Here is a 15,890-nt window from a genome sequence, read left to right as displayed (position 1 = left end):
CTTTGCCGAGCCCAGCCAGCCCCGGGACAGCACCTGCCTTCCTCCCCGGGTCCCCGAGGGTGCAAGAGCTGAGGTTCCTGAAGGTCCCACCAGCTTGGACCAGGGCACTGCACCCCCTGCATGGTCTGGTCCCATTCACTGAGCCTTTGTACTCCGAGGCATGCCACAGCGTTGCCAAGGAGCTGCTTTCCAACTCAACACCCAGTGCCAGGACTGATGCTACGCGCTCCTCTATCCCTGTCCCAGCCCGTGGTTACAGGGGCTTGGGACAGGAGGGGGAGCTCTCACTACACCGGTGTGAAGAAGAGTAGAGCTCACACAAACCTGGGACAAGCACCTCCAAAGCAATCTTAGAGATCTCACGGACAGAAGAAATACCATGGCTCACAGCACTGGATGAAATGCCACACATGGATATCAAGGAATGATTTCTCTGATCCTGGCTGGAGACAACCCAGAATCTCAGACATGCTTCAGCAGAGCTAAACTCTCCACTTCGGAATGAATTAAAATCCTTAATGTATCATATATTTAATCATATTTTTCCCACATGGCTACACACCTGGCTTAAGATAAACTAAGAAAACACGAAAAAACACAACCCAACACACTATTTGTTTTCTAGATCAGCTCCATTATTTGACCCTCTGTTCTATTTCTTCTAAAAAGCACTGCTAAGGAGCCCAGCCATTCATTTAGCAAAACTACAGATTTGTATCCAAAAGTCAACTTGATAGTTTACCAAAGGCCCTTTCTTCTAGCTTCTGACAAGAAAAACAGCAAAACAAGCTGCTAAACTTTTGAAGTTATATTTATTCCTCTTAAAACTATTTTGATCACTATATATTTCAGCAGTATCATTACTAGCTAACACATTTTCTGCAAATCCATTCCCTAAAAACACAAAATTCTTCAAGAAGGAGCGACGTTTCCCTGACTACTTCAGCAATAGCACTTCAGGGACTATCAGTCCACAGCCAGGAAAGCAACCAGTGTCTAATTTTTTATCTTGTTTGAAAATTATGCTAATTTTAATATGACTTCTCTTAAAAAAAATAAAATTATTAACTCAGAATATTTTTTGATAAATTCAGATTATCTTCAGTAACGGATAACGCTGCTAGATGTGGCTACATTTTGCTACTTAAACCTATTTTAAAATAGCATTTTCTTATTTTTGTGGAGAGGTATAATAGATTTTGCTTATTACAGTTTTTAAGATTGGACTAAAATCATAGGATTTGGATTAAAATCATAGGCAAGCAAGTTTAGAAGGTTTTAAAGAAATCCCCTATTTAAACCACTCTTATTATGTCAACAATCCTCGACTAATGTTTGTCTACAGACCCTGTTTTAAAACTTGCCCTCATTGTCAAGATGAGGGTGGAGAACTGAAGGAATTTTATTCAATGCAGTAGGAACATCAGAATTACGGTCTCACTACTGAACAAGAACTTTTTAAAGACTGTTCACCACCTTAGGAAAGGTTATTTTTATTTCTTTTTAATGGGATTTTTCTAGCCATAGCTCATCTGTGGGAGGAGTTGCAGAATGTCTTGGAGCAGCATTTAATATTCTGCAAGCTGAACCCATTTTGCTTGCTGCTGTGCTGTTTAAGCATAACTGCTCCTCTCTTGCTCACTTCATTGCTCATGTATCTTCACATGACAAAACAACACTATGAGAGCTACCAGGGGACTCTTTGGTTTGCCCAAAATTGAAGACACATGCAAGAAAGCATGAAGTCAAAGAGAGACCCTCCTAACACATCTTTTCTCTTCATCTTCAAAGTAAATGGAGTTTTTCCTCTGATCTTCCATTTCTCAGAAATTTGTACTCAAATGGTACTACTTTTCTTGTACTAGGAGCTGTAGCTGCTATGATGGTCAAGGATATAAGTGAGGCAGTATCTGTAGTAGGCAATGTAATTTGTTAATGATGTTCATTAGTTTAAGACATTAACACTCTCCACAAGCCTTGCAGTCGTATTCTTTGTGGTGACATCAGTTCAACTGACGTTACGCTGGTTCTACATGGAATTAAATACAAAGCTTGCCATTCAGATTTTTAAAAGCTGTATTTTTCTATGAATGTTTCACCAGAACATTCATTTTATCTTTCTCCATACTAAATGCAGCTATGGCACAGCTGAGATCAACATTTACTTGCACCAACTCTGTCAAACCCAGGTCACACTTCAGTTTACGATACTCTTAATAACTCTGCTTTATAACACAACTTGGCCTTTGAAACTTAAATAGAAAGGGAAATAGCTGGAGCATCTAAATTTAAGAGAGTGAATTCTTCTTTACTGATGCACTCTCCTTCAGTTTATTCAAACTCATTCAAACTCTAGAACCAGAAAGATCATTTCCCAAGGAAACCAGCTATGCTGTACAAGAAGCAACTTATTAGAAATACATTGAAGTGGGAATTTTATTTTTCTGTTGTTGAGGCTGAAACTTGCAGAGACAAAGCAAAATCTGGTAACTCCAAATTCTTTTCAGTTTCACTATTTTCTCAGATACATCCACAAAACCCTATATGCATAATTTACCTGTCTGTGAAGCAGCAATACTAATGCTAGACTCTGTTCTCATAGTACAGCAGCCTGTAACAGACAGACAATACCTCAGCAAGCAAGACGATTTTCATAATAGTACTGCAGAGATCAGGTATGTTTTGGGTGAAACAGCATTAAGCTTTCAAAAAAAAACCCAACCACCTATATTTACATTTTATCTATACCTCTTCATAGAGCAGATCCACAAAGGATTCCTTGCAGACTCATGCCTGACATCTATTGAGCATGTACCAAAATAACCACAGTGCCACTAAAAATCCATCTGCATTTTACCTTTAAAAAAAGCTTTGGGTAGGGACTTCAAAGAAGCAACACGATTCAGCAATTAATTGATGAGTTCAGCAGAGTACACTTCTCAAATCTCAATCATAAAATCTCCATAATCTTCAGCGTAATGCTATCATATTTTTGAACACAAGCCCATGCATTTCTACATTTCAGAAATTGCAGCTAGATTATTAGGTAGAAATTATCAATACGTGGAGTACAGCCCTTTTATTAAATAATTGTTAACTTCTTTTAAAGGAGAGATTTCTTCCAAATTGAAAATTTTCTACTTTATAATTGCTGACTTACAAGAAATATCAGGCAATTACAGTCTCTAAAGACTGCAGACCATCTTCTAATTATAAAATTACGTGTAATCCTGTAAATAAGGCTAGAATCAGCTTAATCTGAAAAAGAAAAAAAAAAGGAGGCTTTAGATATCATTTCAAACTATTTAGTTACTGAAATGGAATTTTCTGTGCCTGCCAAAATGAATCCTATTCAGTGTGATGCAACAGGTGTTGGAATTCCAGCAGCCGCCTGCAACCCACATCTGGTAATAGTTAGGAGTTTAAAGGAAGTTCTGTAAGAACTGCTTATGTATAAAAACTATTCATCAGTCAAATCTATGGGCCACATTCACCCACCACTTGCACTCTGCATAGTTCAAATTTTTATTTCGTTTACAAAAAACGTAATTCTGCTCCTCACAAAATTTTAGGAATCTCAGGCACTTGTCCAGGTCAAAATCATGTGGGTAATCAGTACGGCTACACTGGTGAGTCAGAAAGGTGAGGAAAGGACTGCTGTTTATAGAAGGTGGCATGAATACATCTATATTAGCTCTGACTAGATCTAATTTATATCCTGACCATTTGTACAGTCTTGTAATTACTCTGAAAAACAAAAAATTTCCCTGCCTCATGACCCATCTACCCAGTAAATAAACTACGTGTGATGCTGAAACTATCAGACAGGTATTTGTCAAACAAAAAAAAATAAACACTGAGCTCTAAATAGTACTAATTCTTGAGCACTGCTATTCACATCTGTGCCTCCTTTTGCTTTTTTCCCCTCAATTACAAAATTCTTATTGATAAGTACTCACAAGAATCAAGTGGTAAGATCATGCCCTTAATTCGCCCTTGTTAACTGCCTCAGCATGACTCTTATCACTAACTTGTCACAGATATGATCAGACCTAAAGCACAGGAGGCAAGAGTCATTTATTTAAGATGCTGCAGTAAGAACAAGGTTATTATTTAGTTCTGCATTAAGCCCCACTGAAATCTAGTGCGTACATAAGACAAGTGAAAATAAAAACCCAAACAAAACCAAAGAATGAACACACAAGCCACCCGCTTTAAGGTAGCCAGAATCATGTGTCCCCACTTCCCTCTGGAAAAACATTCGTTATCAGTCATTCCACACAGTCAAACAAGGTCTTGGTTAATTTTTACAGCATTATATTAATAGTAAAAAAAACCTCACACCCATTTCTTTAACTTCCAGTTTTGTTCTCCCTTTGTGTTTCTGTGGCAGCCTCCTTTTTGCCAGCCAAACATAGATATCTAATGTAGAAACTGATAACGGCAAACCAAGAGTCCTTATTGGCTTTGCCACACTACTGCAGGCTTACCTGCAATGAGGAAAATGTCTTTTTTCACAGAAACTACATCAGTCCAGATACAGAGTAGTAGAAACAAGACTGATCCTCCCTGATTCTGGGAATACAAGCATCTCTAGAACAAAATTACAATGAAAGGTTAATTAAAGAGCACTTTCAAAGTAAGAATATAATCTGAGTAGCCTATAACAACAGCATAATATTGAGAGTACAATTATTAAATAGTTCTGTCAAAAATGCCTAGGACAGAACAGGATAGGTTGATCTTTCAGAGGAGTACAACCGTTTAATTCCTGACAAAACGACTGAAGTAGTACTAAGAAATCAGAGCACTGAGCTCACTCAGAAGTAGCTGTCATTAAGACATGCAGTAAATTAGTTCCCAATTTACTCGGCTTCTACATATGACTGATGTAGAAGCCTGCCTAGTCCATCATTTGATGGAAGTTTTATACATAAATAAGGGATCTAGAGAAGTTGTGAGGTCTCCACATTTAAAAGTTATTAAAAGTTCAGCTGGACATCTTTATAACTAGGAATGGGTAGAGGTGTCTTTTTATCATACAAATCGTATCAATTTGAGAAATGTGATTTTGTTCAATTAGCTGAAGAAAAGTTTCTCATTTAAAAAAGGTAACAAGAAAGGGTTAAGGGCTCTTGATGTCTTTGGGTACTGCCTATGCAGATACTCCACTTACCTCTACAGTCAAGTTAACAAGTTTCATCTTTGTTTAGCTTGGAGGTCAGTGCTGCACTCCTATCATTAAGTGTTCATTATTTGTCTTATTGAAATACCATCTAAAAAGTTCTGAAAAAATACACAACAAAGCCCAAGTGCTGAATGAATTAAGTGCCCTAGACAGAATATATTTTTGGGCAGTAGTCCTGAAAACGTCACTGTTTCATCAGCTGTTCAGCCACCCCCATGCAGTAGATATTAAAACAAGGAATTAAGTTTTGATATCCTGCAGGCCATCTTCAAACACATGTTAGCTATATAAACAAAAAATTAGTCTTCAGAGGCAAGCTGTGTTTGCTTCCCTAATAGGTTAAATCTAAGATCCTGAAATAGCAGGAAACTGGATAGGTCTTGTATATACATTATCACTGAAATATTTTAAAATAAACCAGAGGCATTTGAGACTACTCTGCAAACCTGGTACTCCATTCTTGTGCTTGCTTTACAGACCACACACAAATGCAGCGGAAGAAACAACCTAAATTCATTTCTGAGAGTTGAACAGGAATGCTCACATAATCACTAAAAATGCTCTTAATTGGTGTGGCTCAGTGGTGTATTTCAGAGCTGTTAGATCCTCTGCCGCTGTGGAGCTCTTTTCATCTCCTGGCAATCACAGTCCAGCCAGCAGTTTGCTTATCATATTCAGTATGAGTTTCCGGATCTCCAACAAAGTGGTATTTACTCCGAGGCAGGGAAGACTGCAGTAATCCAGTAAATTCTCATTAGCTTAAAATGCAGAAACATCTGCTGAGGTCATGAGCTGCTTACTTGCTGTTGATGAGCAAAGACTCAGCTCCACTTGAAGCCAGCGTGAACAAAGAATTGTAGAGCTAGGGGGTGGTGGTGAAGAGGCAAACAGGCCTCGGTTATCTCCTGGGCTGCAGCTCCACTGTAGGGCACCACAGGCAAGAGGGATGCTCCCTTACATTGACTCCAGTGACCCTGTCACAGAGAGCACAGGAATTACAGCAAAAAATGCTTTGACTCAGCCCTCCTGAGCTGGTGGTCATAACAGTGAGGCAACACCAGCATAAGTGAAGAGAATGTGGTCAGAGCTTCCCAGGAAATACCAAAATCCAGGCAGGGTAATCTGTGCAGTGCAAACCTAGTTTAAAATTATCTTTGCTGATGGTTTTCTAGACAATTAAGAGAATTTTGTAGGGGATGAGTACTTGTATTTCCGTACTCCTCCCCTTCCCACCCAGGGTCTCAGACCTAGCTGGCTCATTTCACAATTGCTTTCAGTTTTTGGAAGAGAAAAAAGCGCCACCACTCCCCCCAAAAAAACCCAATACACCTTAGGACACATGAATGTTAACAACTGGTCAAGAAGAACTTCTGGCCTAAAAGATGAATACCTAGGTACCAAGTACCACAGATAGAACAAATCTACATTGATAGCAGTTACAGAAAGGAGAATACTAGTAACTATAGGTTAAAAACAAAACAAACAAAAAATCCAAGCAGAGATTGATAATCCAAATAAGAAGAGCCCTGAAGTTGTTTAGGACTCCAAGTGGATTCAGAGCATGTGACATTGTCAGAAAATAAGTGGAAAACACAAAATAACTGGTGTCACATCTGTTTAGCTCCTGCTCCAGTGATTTTGCATTCTTTGTTGTTGTTTGTACAGTGTTAAATATGACAGCATTTAATTCTGTGGCTGTTTCAAGGCAGAGGAACCTAAAACACTTCTGCAAAGAGCCAAACAAAACCACTTAGAAATAATATTCAGGGAAGTCAAAATGGAAAAGTCTCAGTTCAAAATAGATTAAAACTCTTCCCTGGAGAGGCGGAGCTTCTTCATCTAACACTTGTGTAATTCTTTGTACAAATGGTAGAACAAGTGTTCAATTTCAGGAAAAGAATGGCCAGAATGCTTGAATCCATGCCTCTGACTCTTGAAACAATGAGTGCACATCCCCAAGCACTTCATTGTTTTGCACATGCAGTTGGGCCTTTCTTTGCCCTAGGCTGGTTGCAGATAATGACTGCCACCCGCAGCAGCAAGGATGAACTACTTCCCAAAAAACTGAGGGCCTTTAGCTGTAATCACAGAAAGCAGAACCTTGCTCCTCCACCCTTCTTCAAGGAAGAGAACTAAAAGCACTGCACTTCTCTTAGTATCAGTGCAGATATGCTGCACATAGTTAGTCTAGAAATTGATCAGAGTAAGAAAATGCAGAAGAAAATTGAAACTCTACCCAAGTTATCTTTCATCCCTCTCCAAAACTGAGTGAAAGGATACACATAATATTAAAATCAGAGCATGCACATTTATGCTCTGGAAAATATGTATTTATGGAAAATACATACCTGAAATCAAAGCACTTCTAAAAAAACCTTATTATTTAAATTAAAATTATCCTAGGAAAGGCATTCTGACTTTGTCAGACCCAGAAATATCAAGACACTATAAACTTGATTTTAATTTCATCCCTCTTAACTCTCAGGATGACACACTTACGGTAAGCAGGATAAAGTCATGAGATGCACATCTAGCAGTTATCTAAACAAGGAAAAACAGTTGTTTGATGAGCAGTTTCACCATAAAGGAGCCTTTCTACCAAGATCTGCATCCACCAAAATCCAAGCCTCCTAATTTGCAGCTAAATTATGACTTGAATGCTTAGCAAAGTTCCCCATCCAGTGGCCAACTTTGTAGGTGCAGTTCATGGACCTGACCCAGCACATGATCCTGCTGCGTGCAGGACCCACGGCTCATGGGCTGAGTAGCAGCGCACACAGCTTGTGATAAATTGCTGTGAAGAAAAAAATATTACACTGATACTATACACAAAGACAGTCCTTATAGTTTGTTATATATTGACTTCTTATCCAGTGCACTGCACATGATACTGATCATTACTGATCCAGTTACTATAGCTGAATTCACTTCTGATTTTCAGTAAGAGATAAAAATCTAGACTCCTAGTAATACCAGGAAGAAAGCCTGAATAGCACTTCAAGGAGAATGCTCCAAGTATTTTTTGAGCAGGCCAAAAAAGCTTTATAGGCACAGCTTAAGCCAGAAATGTAACACTAAGCAGACATTACAAAGCAAAACTTATCAATAACATCAGAGAAAGAGTTAGTACAGGTAAAAAACAAAAAACAGGATACAGCATGTCTTTCAGAGAGAAATGCATTCCATGTACAAAAATAGAAAGTATGCTAAGAAACCTGCCACATCTGGCATGTATGTTCATAACAAAGCATACTCACTGTCAGGCACTTACTCAGTAGTTAGGTTTGAGGTTTCTCTCCACATTCAGACTCTTCTGGCCTCAGCACTTTGGGTGCCAGCAGGGCACGGCTTGCCACTGGGACTGGTTAGTGCCTGTAAATCCACCACTACACACATTGTGTAGTACTAGTCCTACATAAGCCCAGATGGAAAAAAAGCTTCTGTAGAACAGTGAAGATATTCAAACATGAAGTCTATTGATATTTCAGTGGAAAATAGTCTTTATTGTTAAACAAATAAATAAAGTCCTTAAAAAGAAGGTGTCAGGTTAATACAAATGCATTTATGATTTTAATAATTTGTTTCAAAAACAATTAGGCAACAAATTACCAAAAATTTACACTTGTTACAAGTGACCAGGCTCCTTCCCAATCATCAGCCTCATAATTTGCTACCCACATAGCTTTTCCTCTCAGCAAACCCAGAAATAAGGGGCAATTAAGAGTTCCTCCAGTAGCTGTTTACTGAATGACCATTGATCGCGCTGCACATTCCTACAGATCCTCCTGACAAGATCAGTAAATGCACAGCACCACATACACAATTCCACATCTACATTCTGTATGCTGCCCACTAAGGAACACTACTCTGGAAAAAGATGCAAACCAGTTCCAAGAACCTAAACCAAGAAGTTTCAGAAAACATAGGTCATATTTGCTAAGAATAACATCTCTCATTCTTTACATTTCAGTATTGTCAAAGTAGTAAAGCAGGAGAAAGGTGTTACAGACATTTATGTTAACAGAAGAGCTTCCTTATGGGACAGCATGCAGAAGAAAATTCCATTTCTTATGTCAGTAAGCACACATACTGCTGGTCTCATATTCTAGTACAACCAAAAATTTGGACAACTCATATGTCCATACAAGAAATAAGATAACAAGACTGCTGGCACTGATTTAGTACCCACCTATTAGTAAAATAACACACAAACTTAGTTGAAGTACCAGCGTTTCACAACATCTAGTCCATGATTCTCTTCGCATATTCTTTGATTATGCAGAGAAACTTCTTTACTAACTTCAAACGACAGTTTCTGCACTTGTGTGAAGCTCCTGGAACAAATCAAGCAACCAAAATCAGTTAATCTGGAGGATAACATCTGCTGAAGCCCAGAGGCTCTGTGTCTGGACATTCACATCATTCTCCTACCATGGAGCCACCAGAAGGAAAAAAAACCACCACCAAACCACAAACATAAAATGTGAATTTTCTTCCCAAGGGCTAGAAATTTGGAGGAGTGGAGGGGCAGTTTGCAGGAAAGTGAGATGGTGGCTTTATGGTCTATCAATCTCCAAAGATTTTAGCTGTAATCTCTTCTAGGGAAAGGAAGGAAAGAAAATTTATCATGCTTTATCTCTTCCTCATGCTTTCAGTGATACTTTCTATTTATTGAAATAATACTCAAGGAAAAAACCTTTTCTGTGCTCCTTGTACCTTCTAAAGGATTTAACATTCGCAAGGTTATTATTTAGGCCATGGTGCTTCCAGGTCGCTTTTCTGTCTCCTGGAGGTCTCCACTCACCTACGTTTTTGCACCTTACCAAGGCTATTCTTGCTCACTGAAACTCCCAGCTAAAGTGCCAGAGAATGGCACACTGAAGTAGTTCATTTAAAATACACAAACAAAAAACCCCAAACATCTTTACTTTGACTGTAGGTAGGGCAGGGACAGCAATACACGTCTGCTATAAACAGAACTAACCTTTGTGTTACTATACCCTCAATGAATCCTCCTTCAATACACATTCTCGATATATTCTGGCAAGACCTACAGATTTTCCGCTGAATATTTAACCAGCGAGTCTTTCCAGCTGATTGCTGTAAATACCTTTGAAGCTCTTTATCCAGTTTCTGAGAGACTTCTTTAAGCTCTGTCAGTACATTAAATGCTCTTGGCTCTTCTTCCGAGTAATCTGGCATGACTTCTGTGAGAAGGCTCTGCGTGATAGTTAACTCCTTTTGCAGTTCTTCTACAATATGAAGTTGTTAAAGATATTTTTTAAAAATGCATGCAATGGCTTCTGTTAATAGTCAGTACCCAGAGTAACCACAGAGGTGAACTAGATGATGGAAAACTACTGTTTGCTCAGCTTTCATAAACACACCATGAGAAAACTGTGAAAGCCAAGTCTGTAGTTACAAAGACTAACACCAGCAACAGGCTATTAGAATTGCTAATCAAGCTCTCATTTAGAGTATGTCAAAGACTTTTATAAGACAAATGCAAGAGAAAAAACAAGTTTTATACATCCAAAATTCCTAGGCCAGTTACCTATATTGCTATTAGAATGTATCCACAACATGAAATTTATCCAGTCCTTTCCTTTACCATTCACAAACCAAAAATACATATTTATTTCCTTTCAAGCCTTACAAGAACTTGGAGTTTTTCAATAAACCTTTTCCATGTGTTTTAAAGTGTGAGCAAGAGTATCGCAAATGGTTTGAAAATCTTGTTTCTTGCAGGTCAGCAGTTTAAAAATGTATCTTTTTGTCCAGTTTAAAAATGTATCTTTTTGTCCAGACTTCAATACAAAACTCAAGCACTAATTTATTAAACAAACATTCTCTGATTTGAGACAACACACAATATATTTAAGCTGTAGTTACAGGAGAAATGTTTCATGTTTCTACAGGAAACATGAGCAAGTCTACCCACATGACTTTATCCCTCAAACACAGAAATAATAAGATATCACAGCACTTCTACAGCTTGCTTACCCATTAGGAACAAGAAAGAAGGAGGAGGAATGCCATGAAATAGTTAAAAGATATGGAAACTTACTAAAGAAAGTGTACATAAAGACTGCCCTAGCTTAGAAAGCTTTTTTTTTCCTGCTGGAAGATAAAAAAACTTGTTCAAGTGCAGTTTAGTGGTTAAACAGAAGCAAGAATTATGCATAGCAAAACATGTGACTAATGTTGCAGCCCCATGTCCATACAAGCTCTAAAAGGACACAAAATTCCTTCCGCAGATAGATCCAGCAATAACAACGTAAGAATTTTAGCATACCAAAGCCACTATTTCTGAAAGTAAATTTGATAAGTCAAATTTTCATACCAAGGTACGTTAGCGTATCTCCCTCTATGTGAATATTCTTTATGGGTAATTCATGTCTAGTGGCATCCAGGGAAAGTGCAAAGTTTTTGTATTGCTCTTTAAACTGTTCACAAACAGCAACAAGGGGAGAAAGTATTTCCATCTGAAAAAGACACATGATGAACCAACACTTCTTCAAAAGCAATCATTTTGTTAGTACAGACCTGGCTCAATACAGAAAAATAATTTACCCCAAGTACTATGCCAAAATGCTGTTTAATAGGTTTTTCCTCTACCACGTCCAAACATCTAGCTCAATACAGCTTTCTTGTTAGTGTAGCTGCAAGGTATAAGCAACACAGCAAGCAGAGTGTTTCAGATTCAATATCTGGACTGTAGCTAAAAGTGTACTCTCCAGAAGGCATGTCTCAGATTTGAATATTAATTATTCAAAAAGTACTACCTTTTTATTTAACACAAGAAAACTAATAAAATACTGAAAAAGAGAGGAGGCTTCTAAGATTGTTGGTTATTAAGAACTTCATTACATTGCCTTCTTACAACTGGGTCAGAACTATTGCTGTTTAACATGGAAAAGTAAGATGAAGAACAGAAGATGTTCACTTCTCATCTAAGAGTTAGCATCTCGGCTCTAGCCATAAAACTGTAATTGCCTAACTGCAGAATGTTCATGTGGTTTTAAAGATACTTGCATCTCCTGTGCATTAACTGTAAACTGTTCTGGCAACCCATGTGCTATTGCTGCCCCTTGCCCAACAGCTCTAACTTCTCCTTCCTGCCTATCCACAAGGGACAACCAAAAAAGTGACAAAGGCATTTGCTCAGGTTACTAGAGAGCATTACTTGTCACAACAGGAAGAAGATACTTATTCTATTTAATATGCATAAAATCATACCCCAGCAGACCACAGAAGCTGAGTAATCTTCTCGGGAAAAAGGACTACTTCATAAATGAACTTGTTTAAATATATGAGAGGCAAAAAATTGTAATAAAGCCTACCTGTTTGTCTAATGCTTCATCAAGTTTCTGCTCTCTCTCTTTGAGTAGAATTTCACGTTTCAACTCACAGAGCTTCTCCTGTTGTCTCTTCTTCTCTTCACACAGCATTAACAAGTTTTCTTCTGCTTTTTTCTCCAGCTCAGCAAGATTGTTTCCTGCCTATTATATAAAAAAAATATTCACAACTTAAGTAATGCTACATTTAAGTAAAGAACATATTCTGATGAAACAAATATGTAAGCGTCAGACCAGGTCAAAGAGCTTCAATTCCTGAATGGGAGACCTCATGCAATAAGCACAGCACGTTATAGTTAAAGCCCCCTTCCCCATCTTCATCTCCCATGCATCCTAAAATTTTTTGTAAAGGGAAAATACACATATACAGCACTGAGCACACCAAGAACAAAGGCACTGCTATAGCCTTAAACTCCAGTCATTCATGGTTTTCCCAAAACTTTTGCATACTCCCAATTCATGAGGAACCAGCATCAGCTTAATAAACTGGCACTGAATTCACTCCAAGCAAGGTTTCAAAACAAGTCATACCATTTTACAGCCATAAACATATAAAGTCACAAAAATCTAACTTCTACAGATCAGAAAGCAGAGACAAGAAATTAAACAAGTCCTCAATACATGTTTTTATATCTGAAACATCAAATACTTGACTGACTCTCACCTTTAGTCTCAGGTATGTTAAAAGCACCGTCTGAGATTCCAGCTCTTCCGTCAGAGTATCAGAATAATTTTCCTTCAGAAAACAAAAGGACATATTAGATCAGTTCTGGTATTTAAAGAATTGGTTTTTTTCAATGTTGAAATAAATTACTGAAATTCCAATTAGTGCCCAGGGAATCACCATCATCACCAACAGTCAGCTCAATGAAAAAAGTTTGGCTTTTTAAACAATGCATGTTAATTAAATATACCTTGTTGTTCCACCACTTTTTGTAATATTTTCAGCAGACTGACATAATACTGGGAGAGAACTTGAAGTTTCAGTGCTATGTTAAATGAGGTTCCTAAAGAAGGCACTCCAAATTAGGTTGAATCAATAGTTTTTGGAGAAAAAAATGTCAGAAAGCATTTTAAGATGACATAACATAATTAAAAAGTATGGACAGGAATATAAAAAGAATCAACTTGAAGAGATGCTAAAATGGGAGCAGGTTTTTTACCACAGAAAACGGAAGCAAAACTTCGGTCAGTGTTGAGACCTCTGATAAATCAAACATTGCTAGCAGAACAGACTTATCCTCTGACTTCTGCCAGAAGGCTCTAGATTATCCCAGGATCTCAAAGTTCTTATCAAGTTTAAAGACAAAACAGAAAACTTACATTTCACGCATTTCAAAATAAATATGCTTCACGAATGAAAGCAGTGAGACTCACCGCTTCTTCCTTTTCTTCTGATGTCTCTGTAATTTTTTCACAAGATTTTGAAGCAGAAGTCTTTCGGCGGACAGTTCCATCTGTATCACAACAGAAAAGTTATTGCTCTCTTCTACCAAAGTATATAGCATGGATCAACATACTGTCAGGTTCTTCAAAGGTAAAGATTATTTCAAAATTATTATGCGTACTAACAAAGAAGACTTGTGTTCTATTTCTGGCTCTGATTATACTTCTGAGAAGATGTGAATCACATGAACATTTAAGTGACAGAGACAGATAAGATACAATTTTCAGAAGGGCTGATAATCTAACATTTATCTGTTTTAGGAACAAAGACTTGATGGTACTTTGTCCTTTAATATTCAATCTTAAACAAAAAGAACAGAATACTCAAAAGATACTAAAAATTGAGAGGTTAATTTAAACTCCAAAGGTCTCCATGCCTCTGTTTAAAGAAACTTGAAATAGCATTCACACTGTTTAACATAATCCTTTTGTGCATATGGTAGAATACAAGGATTACTAATCATCAAGTTACAGCACATACATTAAAAACAACAAAACAAGAAATTGAATATGAGTGGAAGCTTACCACTAATGGCTGAAAGATCAAAGTCCGGTAGACTAATTTTACCTTCATCTAATAAAGTGGACTGCAAGACACTTTCCTTCAAACTACTCTGATTTAATGAGCTAGTAACAACACCTGTAGAAAGAAGCTGTTATCAAACTAAAAGAATTAGAACAGGTTTTGTGCAAATTCACAATTATATATGCTTATATACGCTGGGTTTGTTTAAAAGATTAAATTAAAAAGAGGGCAATGATAAGGGCATAGTAACAAAGTAGTTCAAAGCCTTGTGCAGAAGGCAAGAAATGGACTTATTTTAGACAACTCAATTACTCAGTTCTAGATTAGCTCTCTATCAGAAGGCTTAGACAAAAGTTTAAAGCACTTCAGTTTACACCTCTTACTCCCACATCAAGTTTCTTAATTCCCTTTGTATACAGATAAAAACTGGAAGTGACGTAAGTAACACAAAATATAATCTCTTAATAACATTTCAGCATTGTTAAGAGTTCCACAGGTTGGAAATACAATTCACAAAACGATAGTTTTTAAATTCTTCTGGTAAAACCTACCAGTAGAAGTTTTACATTTCTGAGGAGGAACTGATCTTGATTTAGTTGCAGAAGCTGGTTTAGCAGCAGATGTTGAAAACGAACTTACAGGAGTATCCTGACAATCAAGAAACAGATAAGACTGAACATAAGCAATAATTGTAATAAGCAACATATCTTCCCTTCAACTTGAATGCTAACAACAAAAAACCGCAATCCCAAGGCAGCTTAGTGCTTTGCAAGTCACCTGAGTACAGTCCCAAATTCCCATCCCAGTCTGCATGCAGTAACACACCACGACTCCCTCATAACCCCACCAAGTCATTTTTTATTCGGGCCTCGCTGCCACACACTCGAGCCACCCCTCAAACCACTTCTATCCCTTGCTGAGCGACCCCTGAGCCCAGCAGCGAGGCGTCCAAGTACCTTCTTAGCGTCTCTCTTATCGCACTGCAAGTAGCGAGACTTCACGACTCTTCCTCCTGAAGAAGGAGCAAAGACAAATCAGACTGGCCGGGTTGCTTCCCGCCTCAGCGACCTGCCGCGCCTCAGCCGGAGCACGCTGTCCTCTCGCCCCACGGTTACCTTTCCGCTTGTTATTAGACACCTCTTCGCTCGTCACCGCCTTACTGGAGCCTTTCACCGGCGCGGACATCCTGCAAAATCAGGACGGGAGATAACGACAAGTGAGTAGAGGAACAGCGAACCGCCGCCCCGCTCAGCCTTCTAATGCCCCGGCCGCCATCCCGTTCGAACTGCCGCGCAGGCGCAGCACCACCCACCCGCGCGGAGACGAAAAGGCTGTGCGCCCCCTGGCGACTCGGAGGGATGAACTAAGCCGT

General features: G+C 38.4%; 1 protein-coding gene across 1 annotated transcript; it reads right to left on the bottom strand.

Moving 5' to 3' along the window:
* Window positions 1–9,401: 9,401 nt before the first annotated feature.
* HAUS8 (HAUS augmin-like complex, subunit 8) lies at window positions 9,402–15,703 on the bottom strand. Its single transcript, XM_010183314.1, has 10 exons — window positions 15,634–15,703; window positions 15,475–15,530; window positions 15,070–15,166; window positions 14,519–14,632; window positions 13,924–14,003; window positions 13,211–13,282; window positions 12,532–12,690; window positions 11,532–11,673; window positions 10,299–10,440; window positions 9,402–9,522 (listed from the first exon to the last, which is right to left on the bottom strand). Exons 1-10 carry the CDS (start codon window positions 15,701–15,703, stop codon window positions 9,402–9,404), a joined length of 1,053 nt encoding a protein of 350 aa, XP_010181616.1.
* Window positions 15,704–15,890: the final 187 nt, after the last annotated feature.

This window comes from Mesitornis unicolor, unplaced genomic scaffold, assembly GCF_000695765.1.
Source record: "Mesitornis unicolor isolate BGI_N332 unplaced genomic scaffold, ASM69576v1 scaffold22394, whole genome shotgun sequence".
In the NCBI taxonomy this organism is placed as follows: Eukaryota; Metazoa; Chordata; class Aves; order Mesitornithiformes; family Mesitornithidae; genus Mesitornis; species Mesitornis unicolor.
This window is presented reverse-complemented; position numbering and strand designations above follow the sequence as displayed.